Below are 12,619 nucleotides of genomic sequence, written 5' to 3'. Positions count from 1 at the left end.
GCCTGAAGCCCAGTTTCCCTGTTCTTCAGTGACTTGAGCAAAACATCCACCTCTCTGGGGAGAGACATGAAATGCAAGTTACCAAGATAATGCATTCCCAAGTACCAGCTCTAAATGTCCTTCCTTAACAAATGTTGCCTTGAATTTCAGGTCTGGGGATTTGTCTGTGCTGAGGTCTCAGAGCAACTCATTGCTAACCTGCAGTTTCCTCTTTAGGGAATTCCCAATGAAAGCTGGAGGCTGACCAAGATTAATGAGCGCTATGAGCTGTGTGACACATACCCTGCCATTCTAGCTGTGCCTGTAAACATTCCCGATGAAGAATTAAAGAGAGTGGCATCCTTCAGATCAAGAGGACGCATACCAGTGAGTGGGACAGAGGAAGCCACTTTGATGTGGTTTTGTTTCACATACCTTTCGGCAATAAGTAATACCAAGATCAGGCTGAGTGGATTCCAGGGAGCAAATAAATGGTCAGTGGATAATAAAAGTGACAACAACATGTTTGAGGACATAGAAAACAACAGCATCTACTGAAACTACTGTTGTGAAAGAGATGTAGACTAAACCAAAACTAGAAGATAAGATAATTTAGCACAACTCAAACCAAATCTCAGTTCAGTTCCTGGGAAACACAAAGCAGCTCTGTTTGGCTGTTTACAAGAGTCTGGCCTACTCTGACTTTCAGGATAGAGGAAGACGCAGTGATACTCTTGATGAGAGTGCTTATTAATAAAACACACTGTTATGATGATTATTTCAGAGGTAACTGAAAAGGTACTGGTTTACTTCTCAAGTCTATAGAAAATTCAGTCTGTTCCTAAAGAGCTTAACTTTTACATTGTGTAACATATAGTAAGATACAGCCCACATACTGACTCACACAACAGCCAGGAAAACAGTCTGCATCGTATTAAAAAGTCAGACTTAAACAATTTGATCACCTTTGGTTTGTTCAAACTTTGGGAATGCCACCAGAATGAGTAAGGACAGAGGAGTTCTTTCATTCAGTTGTGATTTAGTAGAATCCTTCATTCCACTTAGCCTTCTGGAAGCAGCTAACAGAATCCTAGAGCAAACTATTACAGGTAAATCACTTCACTGGTTTAACAAACCCCATTTTTCCTTAATTTAATTCCCATTTGTTTCCAAAGGTCTTGTCATGGATTCACCCAGAAAGTCAAGCAACGATCACTCGCTGTAGCCAGCCCATGGTGGGAGTGAGTGGCAAGCGGAGCAAGGAGGATGAAAAGTACCTTCAAGCCATCATGGATTCGAATGCCCAGTCCCATAAAATCTTCATATTTGATGCAAGGCCTAGTGTGAATGCTGTAGCCAATAAGGTCAGGTACTTTTTCCTCTGACTAAAACTGGGAATGTAATAATTTAGAGCACGTTTCCCACCACCATTTCATATTATTCTTAAGGATCACAAAAGGGTTTTCCACTGCAAAGGAAATCTGCATGCAATGATCCAATTCTCTAGACAGACTTTTGTACCTGCACTGGTATCTGTAAGATGTCAGTGTGACTACTAATGATCCATTCTATTAATTTACAATGGAAAATGAGATTGGAAGGGGAAAAAAATTTGAAGTAGTACTGAGATCAGACTCTAGCACTTTGGGCCATGTGTATCACCATTTTTCAATTCACATGGGTGAAATACTGCTTCCTCTAACAGCACCAGAACTTTGTCCCTGTTAACTGTGATGGGAGCAGGAGATGCTCAGCACTTCTGAAAATCAGGCATCGAGATTTTTAATTCCAAAATATAACTGGGGATTGCTAATGTCAAGGAATATTGCTGTGTTCTTTCTGCTGTTATAGAATCACAGGATGGTTTGGGTTGGAAGGGACCTTTAAAGGTCATCTAGTCCAACCCTCCTCTGCCATGAGCAGGGACATCTTCTGCTAGATCAGGTTGCTTGGAACCCATCCAACCTGACCTTGAATGTTTCCAAGAATGAGGCATCTACCACTGTTCTGGAAAACCTGTTCTAGTGTTTTACCACCCCTACTGTGAAAAATTTCTTCTTTATATTTAGTCTGAATCTACTCTCTGTTACTTTCAAACCATTACCCCTTGTCGTGTCACAGCAGGGCCTACTAAAACATTTGTCCCCATCTTTCTTATAGGCCTCCTTTAAGTACTGGAAGGCTGCTATAAGGTCTCTCCAGGGCCTTCCCTTCTCAGCCTTTCTTCACGGGAGAAATGCTCCAGACCTCTGATCATCTTTGTGGATTTGATCCAACAGTACCATGTCTTTCCTCTGATGAGGACCCCAGAGCTGGATGCAGCACTGCAGTGGGGTCTCACCAGAGCAGAGCAGAGGGGGAGGATCCCCTCCCTCACCCTGCTGCCCACGCTGCTTTGGATGCAGCCCAGGACACGTTTGGCTCTCTGGGCTGTGAGTGCCCATGGCTGGGTCATGTCCAGCCTCTCATCCACCAGCACCCCCGAATCCTTCAGGGCAGGGCTACTCTGATCTGTTCATCCCCAGCCTGTGTTGATACCAGGAGTGTCCTGACCCAGTTGCAGCACCTGGCACCTGGTCTTGTTAAACCTCATGGGGTTCCCATGGGCCCACTTCCCAAGCTTGTCCAAGCCCCTGTGGATGGCATTTGATCCTTCTGTTTGTGTCACTGATGAAGATATTAAATAGCCCTAGTCCCCATATGGACTCCTCGGGGACACCACTTGCCACTGGCTGGACATTGAGCTATTGGCCACTACCCTCTGGCTGTGACTATCCAACTTCTCATCCATCAAACTCTCTGCCCATCATCTCCAGTCTAGAGAGAAGGATGTTGTGGGGGACTGTGTCAAAGGTTTTACTCAAGTACAGGTAGATCACACCCATAGCCCTTCCCCTGTCCGCTGCTGTAGTCACTCCATCATAGAAGGCCACGGGGCTGGTCAGGCAGGACTTGCCCTTGGTGAAGCCATGCTGGATTTCCTGAATCACCTCCCTGTCCTCCATGTGCCCTAGCACATCTTCTCAAAGGATCTGTTCCATGATCCTCCCAGGCACAGAGGTGAGGCTGACAGGTCAGTAGTTCCCAGGGTCCATCATTCTACCCTTCTAAAAATTGTGTTTCATGCCATCACTTTAAGCTTTGTTTTAATGGTGGAGCTGCTTTGTTGCACTAAAGATATTTTTTTTTTTTAATCTGCCTTTCCCACCACTTAGGAAAGACAATTAGTGTGTGGGTTATCCTCCTCTGTAATAGTATGGTAAATTTTTAAATGATAGATTAGTGAATGTAATGAGTTAACAGCTTGAATGGGGATAAATGATAATTACAGAGGAAAAGAAGGCTTGTAATGTGATACTCTTTAGTAAAAATTGTAGGATTCATTAGCTATTGCAGAATAGAGACACAAAGAGTGTGCCTGTACATGTTTGCTCCCAACTGTAAGATAAAGCCAATGTTTTTTGCCTGCTTTAGATAGCCCAGTCACTGTCATTGTCAGCTGCTGTTTGCTCAGGACAAAGGACTGGGGTAAAGTACAAACTATGTTTTTGCTTAATGATCTGTGTGTGGATTTTGTTCTTCAGGCTAAAGGAGGGGGCTATGAAAGCGAGGATGCCTATCAGAATGCAGAATTAGTGTTCCTGGACATTCACAATATTCATGTTATGAGAGAGTCGCTGAGAAAACTGAAAGAAATTGTGTATCCCAATATCGAGGAGACTCACTGGCTGTCTAATTTAGAGTCAACTCACTGGCTAGAGCATATCAAGGTATGCATGTTTGCGTCCCCTGCATGTGGCTGGGCAACCACAAGTCCTTACCAGTCTGCTCACTGGGAAAGATATCCAGAGCTAATGCCAGGATTTTAAATTCCTTGTAAATTTAAAGACTTACAATTTGTTTTCCATTTGTAAGCAACTAAAACCATAGTTTCTTGGAGTGAGGAATCTTAAGGAGATGAGAAGAGGGACAAGCAAAGGGGCTAAAATACTGAAAGATGGTGCTTTGAAAGTGAAGGATGTTCCTGGGTGATGTGTAACTGTGAAAGCTCTGCTTAGATCTCAGGAGTCACAGAGTTTCCAAGCTCTTGACTCAGCTCCTTGACATCCTGGCATTATTGACTGGTCCAGACAAGGAAATGCTGGGAGTTTGTGCCCTGTCAGCCTTTCAGGAATCCGAGCAGAGTCAGAATAAGGAGGCAAAATGTTTTGGCTTCTCCAGGTGTTGGTTTTCAAATTAGCTTCTTCTGCTCTAAAAATGTCCAGCTTACATTGTTGCTCTGCTGGTGCAGACGGGCAGATCTGGTCCTGGGGCAGCTGCAAGGTGATGCCCATTCCTATCAGACACAAAATGCTCCTTTATTTAAATCCTGACTTGTCCAAGGACTGAGCTTTATGCAAGGGCTCTTCTAGAGTTGTGCCTACACTACAGTTTAGATGTATCGTCATCTTGCTGGAACAGAAAATGTGTTCACCAGTTTGCTGTCCTAGTTACAAAGTAGTTGGAACTGATTTACCATTCTCCTTGAGGCAAACAGAGCCCTTGGTCTGTCCTGTGCTGTCACTAGCCATTTTTCATTTATAGTTTCTGTTCCAAAGAGATTTTGTAATTTGTTTTTTTTCCTTGCCCTAGCTCATTCTTGCTGGAGCCCTTCGGATTGCTGACAAAGTGGAATCAGGGAAGACATCTGTGGTTGTGCACTGCAGTGATGGCTGGGACCGCACAGCCCAGCTCACCTCGCTCTCCCTGCTCATGTTGGATGGCTACTACCGAACTATCAGGGGCTTTGAGGTGCTAGTGGAGAAGGAGTGGCTGAGCTTCGGCCACAGGTTTCAGCTGGTGAGTCACTAGCCCGTGGAAGGCACTGAACACAAAGGTATTGTCCCTCCTGAAGGATTTCAGGGGAGTTTAGCCTTTCCTGTGAGAAGTTTCCTGGCTGAACTCGCAGAAGAGAGGTGAATGCTGATGTTATTGTTTTCTACCTATAATTCCATTTATCTCTTAACCTCCTTGGGACTGTATTGGTTAGATACCAGGAACAGCTGGTATTAAGTCTCTCAGGTGTCTGACTGATAATGTCACGTTCCCATGCTTAGGCTTAAACTAGCAGTGTGCTTTGAGTTCAGTGCTGGCATTTCTCCTGGGAGTTGGCAGAGACCACTGGGATATTTTTTGTCTTCATTTCCAGTTCAGTCCATTTTCTCAGACTGCTTGGGCACCATCATCTAAGAAATGCTTTGGTATTGAAGAGGTCGGGGAATTTGTTTATAGCCTTGAGCTCACATTTTTTTCAGGCACAGTTCATTTTTGGAGAGGCTTCTAATTATATAGGTGAAAGAGCAGCAGTTTGAGCCTGGATCAAGAGTAGCTTGTGGTTGTGTCCTTGCAGCTGGCAGAGAGGCAGCTTTGTGGGCTTGTGACACAGCAGTTTGTTATAGTTTGCACTGATGGGAATTGAGAGGGCTTTTCGGTAGAATCCTTTCAGTCTTTGTTCCTTCTGTGTTTTGCTTGTAGCTGTTCTCTCATGGTTGTTTCATTCTGCAAGGGCTAGAACAAGGTCTGTGTACAGCACTTGCAGCAATGGGTTGCACTGTCAAGTGCTCTGAGGAAGGTGGGGAAACTGAGGCACTGAAACAACTGAGGTTGTGCTGCAGCAAAACTTGTTATCTGGTATTTGAACAATGAGTGTTTTAGCTTCTTCACTGTCTAGACAAGGAAGATAAGTGACAGTGATGGTGAGGGGAGAACTGTATTGGGGATCTCTGTTACTTACACGTTCTTGTTCTTTGTACCGTGCTTGGGGCTCCCAGGTAATACATAACCATTAATGCACTCTGCTAGTTCTGAGGAGTCGTGCCTCACGTGTTGGCCACACAGCACAGTCAGGGTTGGAGGCCTGCTTCAGGGAGTAGTGTCATTAGTGCCTCTCTGGAGGTGGCAGGCGATGGGCTGGGCTGGTGTTTGTACAGCTCTTGGAAGCAGCGAGGTGTTGCGTGACGGTTATCGCCGCATGCCGTGCCTGTAGGTAGTGCTTGCGTCTAGCACGCTCTACTACTGAAGTAGCCAGGACAACAGCTGCAACTGAAGCAAAAAGCATTCTCATTTTTTTCCCTTCTAAACTTTAGCTATTAACTGAAATCAGTGCCAGCATAGCATCTGGAGCCTCTACTCAAACAACTCTTGTTTTAACTTAGCATGAAAATATCCCCATAAAGAATTTTCACTTCAAAGACAAAGAGAGTAGCTGTCCTTTACTCCTTTACCCACTGATATGGACAAAGCAGTATCAAGACTCATTAGAAGCTTTTGAAGCTGTTGGTAAAGGTTTAGGTGACAGAGAGCAGACCCCAGCAGTTTCCCCATGAAGCCCTGGGTGACTCATGTTCTGTGTGCTGCTGTTTCAGAGGGTTGGCCACGGGGACAAGAATCACGCGGATGCCGATCGCTCCCCCGTCTTCCTGCAGTTCATCGACTGTGTCTGGCAAATGACAAGACAGGTAAACTGCTGGGTGGCACCTGTGTCCACAGAGCCAGGGCACTGAGACATGGCACAGTGTCTGGACACAGGAATGATTTCCAAGCTGACCTGTGCAGGATCTCCTTCCTGGGCTTGTACTCTGGCTTTGATTCTGGCAGCAGGCTTGTTGGGAGCCTGTTAAGCAAAGAGCCCGAAGGCACTTGCTAATGTCAGTCCCTACCACGGGTGGGTACAACAGATCCCTGTTGCCTCTGCTCAAGCTGATCCTGTAACCTGATCCAAACTGCAGCAAGACAGGCTCCATTTTAACTTCTTCTGAAGGCTGATGTACTGCTCCCAGTTCATAATGTGATGTACAGAGCTGAGTGCCTCACTTCAGACCAGGCATGGCAGAGGTGCAGTCCAGGAGAGATCCCCTGTGTCTGGGAGGTTTTTCTCCAGGCATGTGGAACCTGGAAGGTTTTTGGTATCTTCTGTGACACAAAAGTCAGCTATGGTCAGGCAGTTCACTGGAAAAAAAGCTAGGCTCATCATGGATTAGACCAGGAGAAATGGAAGAGAAGGATGGCACTACATATGAAGCTGTACCACATCCATGCAGAGAGAAGAGGATGCTTTACTGTCATCAGAAGTCACTTTCATTTTGGTCTCCTTGGATTGCTCCTATAGCTGGGCATCCTGACCTGCAGCTGGTGAGGTCAAGATGTCACAACTGGGGCAGCCTGGGAAGAGAAGGGTGGTTGTGAGGGAGGAGGGCCTCCTGCTCTCCTCTCCATCACCCCTGCATATCTTTGCAGTTCACTGCATGTATTCTTACTGACCTTTTGTGGAGCTTCAGTTGTCCTTGTCTCAGATTGTTTCTGCACAGAACTCAGCAACAAATATGGCCTATGCCCATACACCTTTTCCTCCTGCTGGCCTCTGTCACAAGGTGCCTCCCTGCTGTTCCCTCTGGGCAGTGCTGTGTTAGGCACCCAGGTTATTTCCATTTGGCCCTGGGAAATCTCCACTTTTTGAATGTATTTATTTCTTGTGAGCCTTTTATTCACAGTCCAGCTGCATGGCTTGTCATGAGGAACAGGCATAGCAGAGCAAGCTTCAATTTGAAGCAGCACTGAGTGTATATAAACACAGTGCTGTAACCCTGCTGCCCTCTGGCTTTTGCTCAAAATTCCTCTCTGCACATGCAAAGTAGCTTTCCAAGAGGGAAACTCTTGCTCCTGGAAGGAGCAAATATGACCTTGAGTATCCAGCCAGGCAGGGAACAGGGACAGATCCTGTTCTAGAAATCAAGAGGCCAACCCCTTACCAAGACCACAGTGTGGGAGAAAGTTTATTTTCCTGTTTCAAAATCCCAGCCTAATTTTCTGTTTCTGCCTAAAGTTTCCTACAGCATTTGAGTTCAATGAGTACTTCCTGATCACCATCCTGGATCACCTGTACAGCTGTTTGTTTGGGACCTTCCTCTGCAGCAGTGAGCAGCAGAGAGTGAAGGAGGTAAGACAGCTTCTCTCCAAGGTAAACCCTGTTCCTGAGTGCTTTAGCTGGCCAGATATTGCTACAGAAGCTGGTTCCTCACTCAAAGGTAGATGTAGATGTGGGCCTGGGAAATGCCAAGCCCACCTTCTCAACAGCTGGGACTTGGGGGATTTTCCTCTTTGCACAAACTGCTGTCTGTTGGAGACTTCATGTTTCAGAGCAACACCATCTCCCTTCTGGACACTCTGTCTACTTCCAGTTAGTCACTAGTGGTTGAATAGCTCCTGGTGTCTCCCAGGCAGTGGAAACACAGTTGTGCTTTGAACTTACAGTTTACTGTAACCTTCTCCATGGGAACTGGTGCTCTTTTGTTGTCCCTTTTCTTTGAAGTGGTCCCTTTAGGGTACTTTGAACTACCTAGTGCATGCTGTCATTCTGCACACACAGGTTGCAGCAAGTAACTGGTCTTAATGTGTGTTCTTGCTGTGCTTGCATCTTCCTGGGAGAGGACAGCTCTCCTACTCTCAGTGAGGACACGCCTCTCTGTCCTGCCACAAGCCAGCTCTGCCCTGCAGTCTGGCCGAGGTTTGTTTGCCCAGGGAGGAGCGTAGAGATGTGTACACTCAGACCCAGTGTGGAATTAGAAGGAAAACAGTGGCACTCATTCTGTCTCACCTAGCTGAAGATGAAGCATTCTGTCACCAAAGACTGCAGCCGAACAGCACAGAGGTACACGAGGGCAGTGCTGTGCAGACCTGATGTGATTACATTTGATAGAACATCAGTTAAAAATAATCATGAAAGCTAGCTGTAAAATAAAAGTGATAGCATTTTACTATAGTGAAATCAGTGTCCCTGTTTCTCTGGGGTCCACAATGATTGAATAATTGTCATTTCCAGGGAAGAAAATCTGCATGCTGTTTGGACGTGGGTTTGGGGTTTTTTTTAAAAGGCCGCAGCTTAGTGAAGTACTTAATCTAGAAAGTATTTCAGCACTGGTTTCAGTGGGAGTATTCACAGGCCTAATTATTCCACTAGATCAGGGCCTAAGTCAAATGTTTTCTCTTCTTCCTTTGCAATTAAATCCAGCAAGTCCTCCAGGAGCACTTTAGAGAAGTGAAGTTTAACTAAAGCACTCAGAGTTCACATGCCAGTCCCCCCTCGCTGTACCAGTGGTGATGCCTGGTCTGTGCTGGCAGCTGGGTGGGTCAGAGGGGTTGTTCTGTACCAGGGTGCATGTGCCTGCCTGCATTCATGTGCTTTGAGTACAAGAACCACATCAAAAGAACAGTTTTGGGGTTTTTTTAAGCTACAAAAAAGCAACCAGTTCCATATTAATGACAGGCATATGTCTGTGCTGCTGTAGTTTGTAGATAGCTGGGATTCGTATGGCAAATAAAGCCTCCTCCACCCCCTTCCCTTACAGAGCCTTCCAAAAAAGACTGTATCACTTTGGTCTTACATCAACAGCCAACTGGAAGACTTCACTAACCCTTTGTACGTGAGCTACTCCAACCACGTCCTGTATCCCGTGGCCAGCATGCGCCACCTCGAGCTGTGGGTCGGTTACTACATCCGCTGGAACCCCAGGATGAAGCCTCAGGTACGCCTCTTCCTACTCCTGCTTCCCTCTCTGCTGCTACCAATACTCTTATTTGGAGATCAAGACCTTTAGGTAATCTACAAACTTATGCTGCCACTGCTTAAATCTGAAAACAAACACCTAAATTCAAATGCCAGCAAGAGCAAGCGCCACCTAGAGCTGCCTGGTGCACGTGCCCAGCTGGACATCACCACCTGGTGAAATCTGCAGGAACTGAGGATTCTCAGCAGTTTGGGAAATTCCTCACTTAGAATGTCGGAAAAATTATTTGAATTCTCTTTACAAAAGAGCTTAAACCCCTAAGGCTTCTCTGGATATGGGGCTCTAGATAGGAATTTTGGGGCTGTATTTAAATTACTGATGACAGAAACCTGCTGCTTGCTTTGGCTGCCTGAGGTGCAAGGGTCTGACCTCAGCCAGCAGGGAAGCTGGCAGGGAAGTCTGAGCATGACCCTGAATGCTGACATCACTTTTTAATAGGAAGGGACAAAAATTCCCGATTGCCTCACTGCCCATCTGCAGGTAACAGCTCTGCAAATCTGCAGCCTTAGACACAGGAACCCAGCAAACACTTTGCAGTACTGGCTACTAAACAGTCAGAACTATGTGAAAATATTTAGAAGAATCTGGCTGGTTTTCCACCCTCCCCAAGCCCCTGAAATTATGTCCAGGCTGAGATGCCATGGCCAGTGTCCCCCAGAAAGGTCAGAGATTAGAGTTTGGCAACAGTCATCTTTCAAAATGTGTACAGACTGTTTTGTTTAGCCACCCCTGCAATGTGCATGTTGGATCCAAATGAGCAGCCCAAAGCCAGAGCAAGCACTCAGGTACCTGTGGGCTGGAGGCTGATGACTCTCAAGTACCTCCCCTCCTTCCCTCACAGCTGTGTGTAAGGTCAGCAGCAGTTTTGTGCTTCAGGCTCCCACTTCCACACTCACCTCCCAGTGCTCAGCTACACATTTCCTTGCAGGAACCTGTCCATAATCGCTACAAGGAGCTTCTGGCCAAGCGGGCTGAGCTGCAGAAGAAAGTGGAGGAGCTGCAGAGGGAGATCACCAACCGTTCCACCTCATCCTCGGAGCGAGCCGGCTCTCCCGCGCAGTGTGTCGCTCCCGTACAGACAGTTGTATAATACAGACTTCTTTTTGCTGAGTAACTTCCCAGGACCATGGGGGGCAGCTTTTCAGAAACCCCCTGGATTTCCAGCATGGTGCTTGGGAGATGCCAACCTATTTATTTATTTCTCTCCAGGGTAACTTATTAGTACTGTAGCACTAGAGAAAGCTTAAAGCAAAAACCAACACAGACAAGGCCCCCTATGCAATTAACCTTCTCAGTGGCTAGCTTTTAATACAAGCCAATTGCACCTGCCACTTGTAAGAAGCCTGGAGCTTGCTCTTTGTTCACTGATGTGCTGGAAATCACTTGGCTTGGAAGAGTCTGTGCACGAGCATGAAGTACTGTGGAGGAAAAATGTCTGATCAGAAGTTTGAAAGGCCAAACCTGCCTTTCTGTTGGAGCCTCAGATGCAGCTGTGACATCACACACCCTCCTGCACAGCAGAGTGAACAGGGGCATTTGCCAGCACAGCTGGAAAGAAGCAACAGTAACGTCTGCAACGTGTCACTCCCTTCACCTCAACCTAGACCATAGGAAGCCATGTAAATGATGCCTTATTTAAAGAACAGGCAGCTCCTCCCCAGTAAAACACAGCGGTAGAGGAGCAACGTACAGGCCTTGATTTTGTAGGACAACGTTTACTTCCATCTCTGCAACTTTGGAATCTTGCTTATGGTTTACAGTGGGTGTGCCAGGATGCAACTTAAGCACCTTTATTTCTGAGGGGGGGGAGCAGAGTGTGGCTCCCCTGGGCTTTCCACAGCTCCTCTGGCCTCCAGTGCCTCATAGTCATCAGGGGAAAGGTAGTGGAATACCAAGGGGCACGTGTGAACTGCTGGGATCAGCCATTACGTTTTGCTTGGGCAAGCATAATTAGCAATTTTAATGCTTCTGTGCAGGGTTATAGTGGTGTACTTATGGTATTTCAGTTTTCTGCTAACTAATGGAAGCAACTGTGCATCAACCAAAGACGCCTTTCTGCCTGCATTGCAACTGCTGCTTTAGGTTTTTCTGGCAGACTGAGCAGCTTAGCCATTTTCTAAACCCTACCTTTTTCCTCATAGTCTGCTTCAAGAACTGGCGTCACTCAACTAAACTCAAGTTGAAATTCAATTTTAATACAAAAATTTACTGTAGGAGATAAACCAGACACTTGGTCAAACCATGCCCCCTTGCTCTTCCAAACAGGTAAGCACAGGGTTGCAAAAGAGGGGGCTTTCAGAAAGGCAGTGAAATACGTGCAAGGTCTTCAGGCTGCTTCTCCACCTGTCTGCTAAGGAGAAGGGGCACTGCCTGGTGTGGGTTCCTGTCTTGCTCTTTTATGACAGGATCCCAGACTGTAGTCACCTGTTTAATATACCTGTCAGCTGCTTCACTCAGCTGCTATTCCCCTCGAGAAGGATTTTTGGAGAGAGCATAAAAGCAGACCCATTTCCACCTAAGAAACTGCCTTTCAAAAGCCAAATTCGTGCCAAGGCAGTTAACAGTCTTTCCTCCTGCAGTCTCCACTTCTGATACTCTACTGCTGCAATCACCACACCGTGTTTACAGAGAAATCCACAGCCACCTCCTGACAGGATAAGTAAGAGGCTGCAGAGCATCACCACGTTTGTTACAGGGTGGCCTGACGCATTATGGTTCAATAGTGCAAAGAATCCACACAAAATACTTTCTAAGGACTTGGATTTGCTTTGAGGTTAAAGGGCAGGTCTGCTCTTATGTACAATCACTATGTAAGATGGTTTAAAGCATTATTCTGTATTAGCAAGTTGACTGTGTGTGTATATTTTGTTTCTTGATGAAGGCTGTTTGGTTTCCTTAACACTAATAAAAACAGATAAATGGATAAAGTTCCTGTGCTCTTATTTGCAACTGTGTGGTTTTCCAAAGGACTTGCAGGACATGCAAATGTTAAATAAATAGCAGTGCAAGGTCAGTGTATGAAATCCAAATCTCTCTCC

At 46.1% G+C, this 12,619-nt stretch overlaps 1 protein-coding gene across 1 annotated transcript in view; it reads left to right on the top strand.

Annotated features, from left to right (window-relative positions):
• The window catches only part of MTMR2 (myotubularin related protein 2), a 62,997-nt gene extending 50,648 nt beyond the window's left edge, over positions 1 to 12,349 (top strand). The window contains exons 8-15 of the mRNA XM_082277982.1: positions 217 to 366; positions 1,155 to 1,343; positions 3,564 to 3,749; positions 4,612 to 4,818; positions 6,384 to 6,476; positions 7,841 to 7,954; positions 9,363 to 9,539; positions 10,510 to 12,349. Coding sequence (XP_082134108.1) covers positions 217 to 366; positions 1,155 to 1,343; positions 3,564 to 3,749; positions 4,612 to 4,818; positions 6,384 to 6,476; positions 7,841 to 7,954; positions 9,363 to 9,539; positions 10,510 to 10,671 — 1,278 coding nt within the window. The 3' untranslated portion in view covers positions 10,672 to 12,349. The remainder of the gene's footprint in view (positions 1 to 216; positions 367 to 1,154; positions 1,344 to 3,563; positions 3,750 to 4,611; positions 4,819 to 6,383; positions 6,477 to 7,840; positions 7,955 to 9,362; positions 9,540 to 10,509) is intronic.
• The last annotated feature ends 270 nt before the right edge of the window (positions 12,350 to 12,619 follow it).

This window comes from Coloeus monedula (assembly GCF_965178545.1).
Source record: "Coloeus monedula genome assembly, chromosome: 3".
NCBI classification, from domain to species: domain Eukaryota; kingdom Metazoa; phylum Chordata; class Aves; order Passeriformes; family Corvidae; genus Coloeus; species Coloeus monedula.
This window is presented reverse-complemented; position numbering and strand designations above follow the sequence as displayed.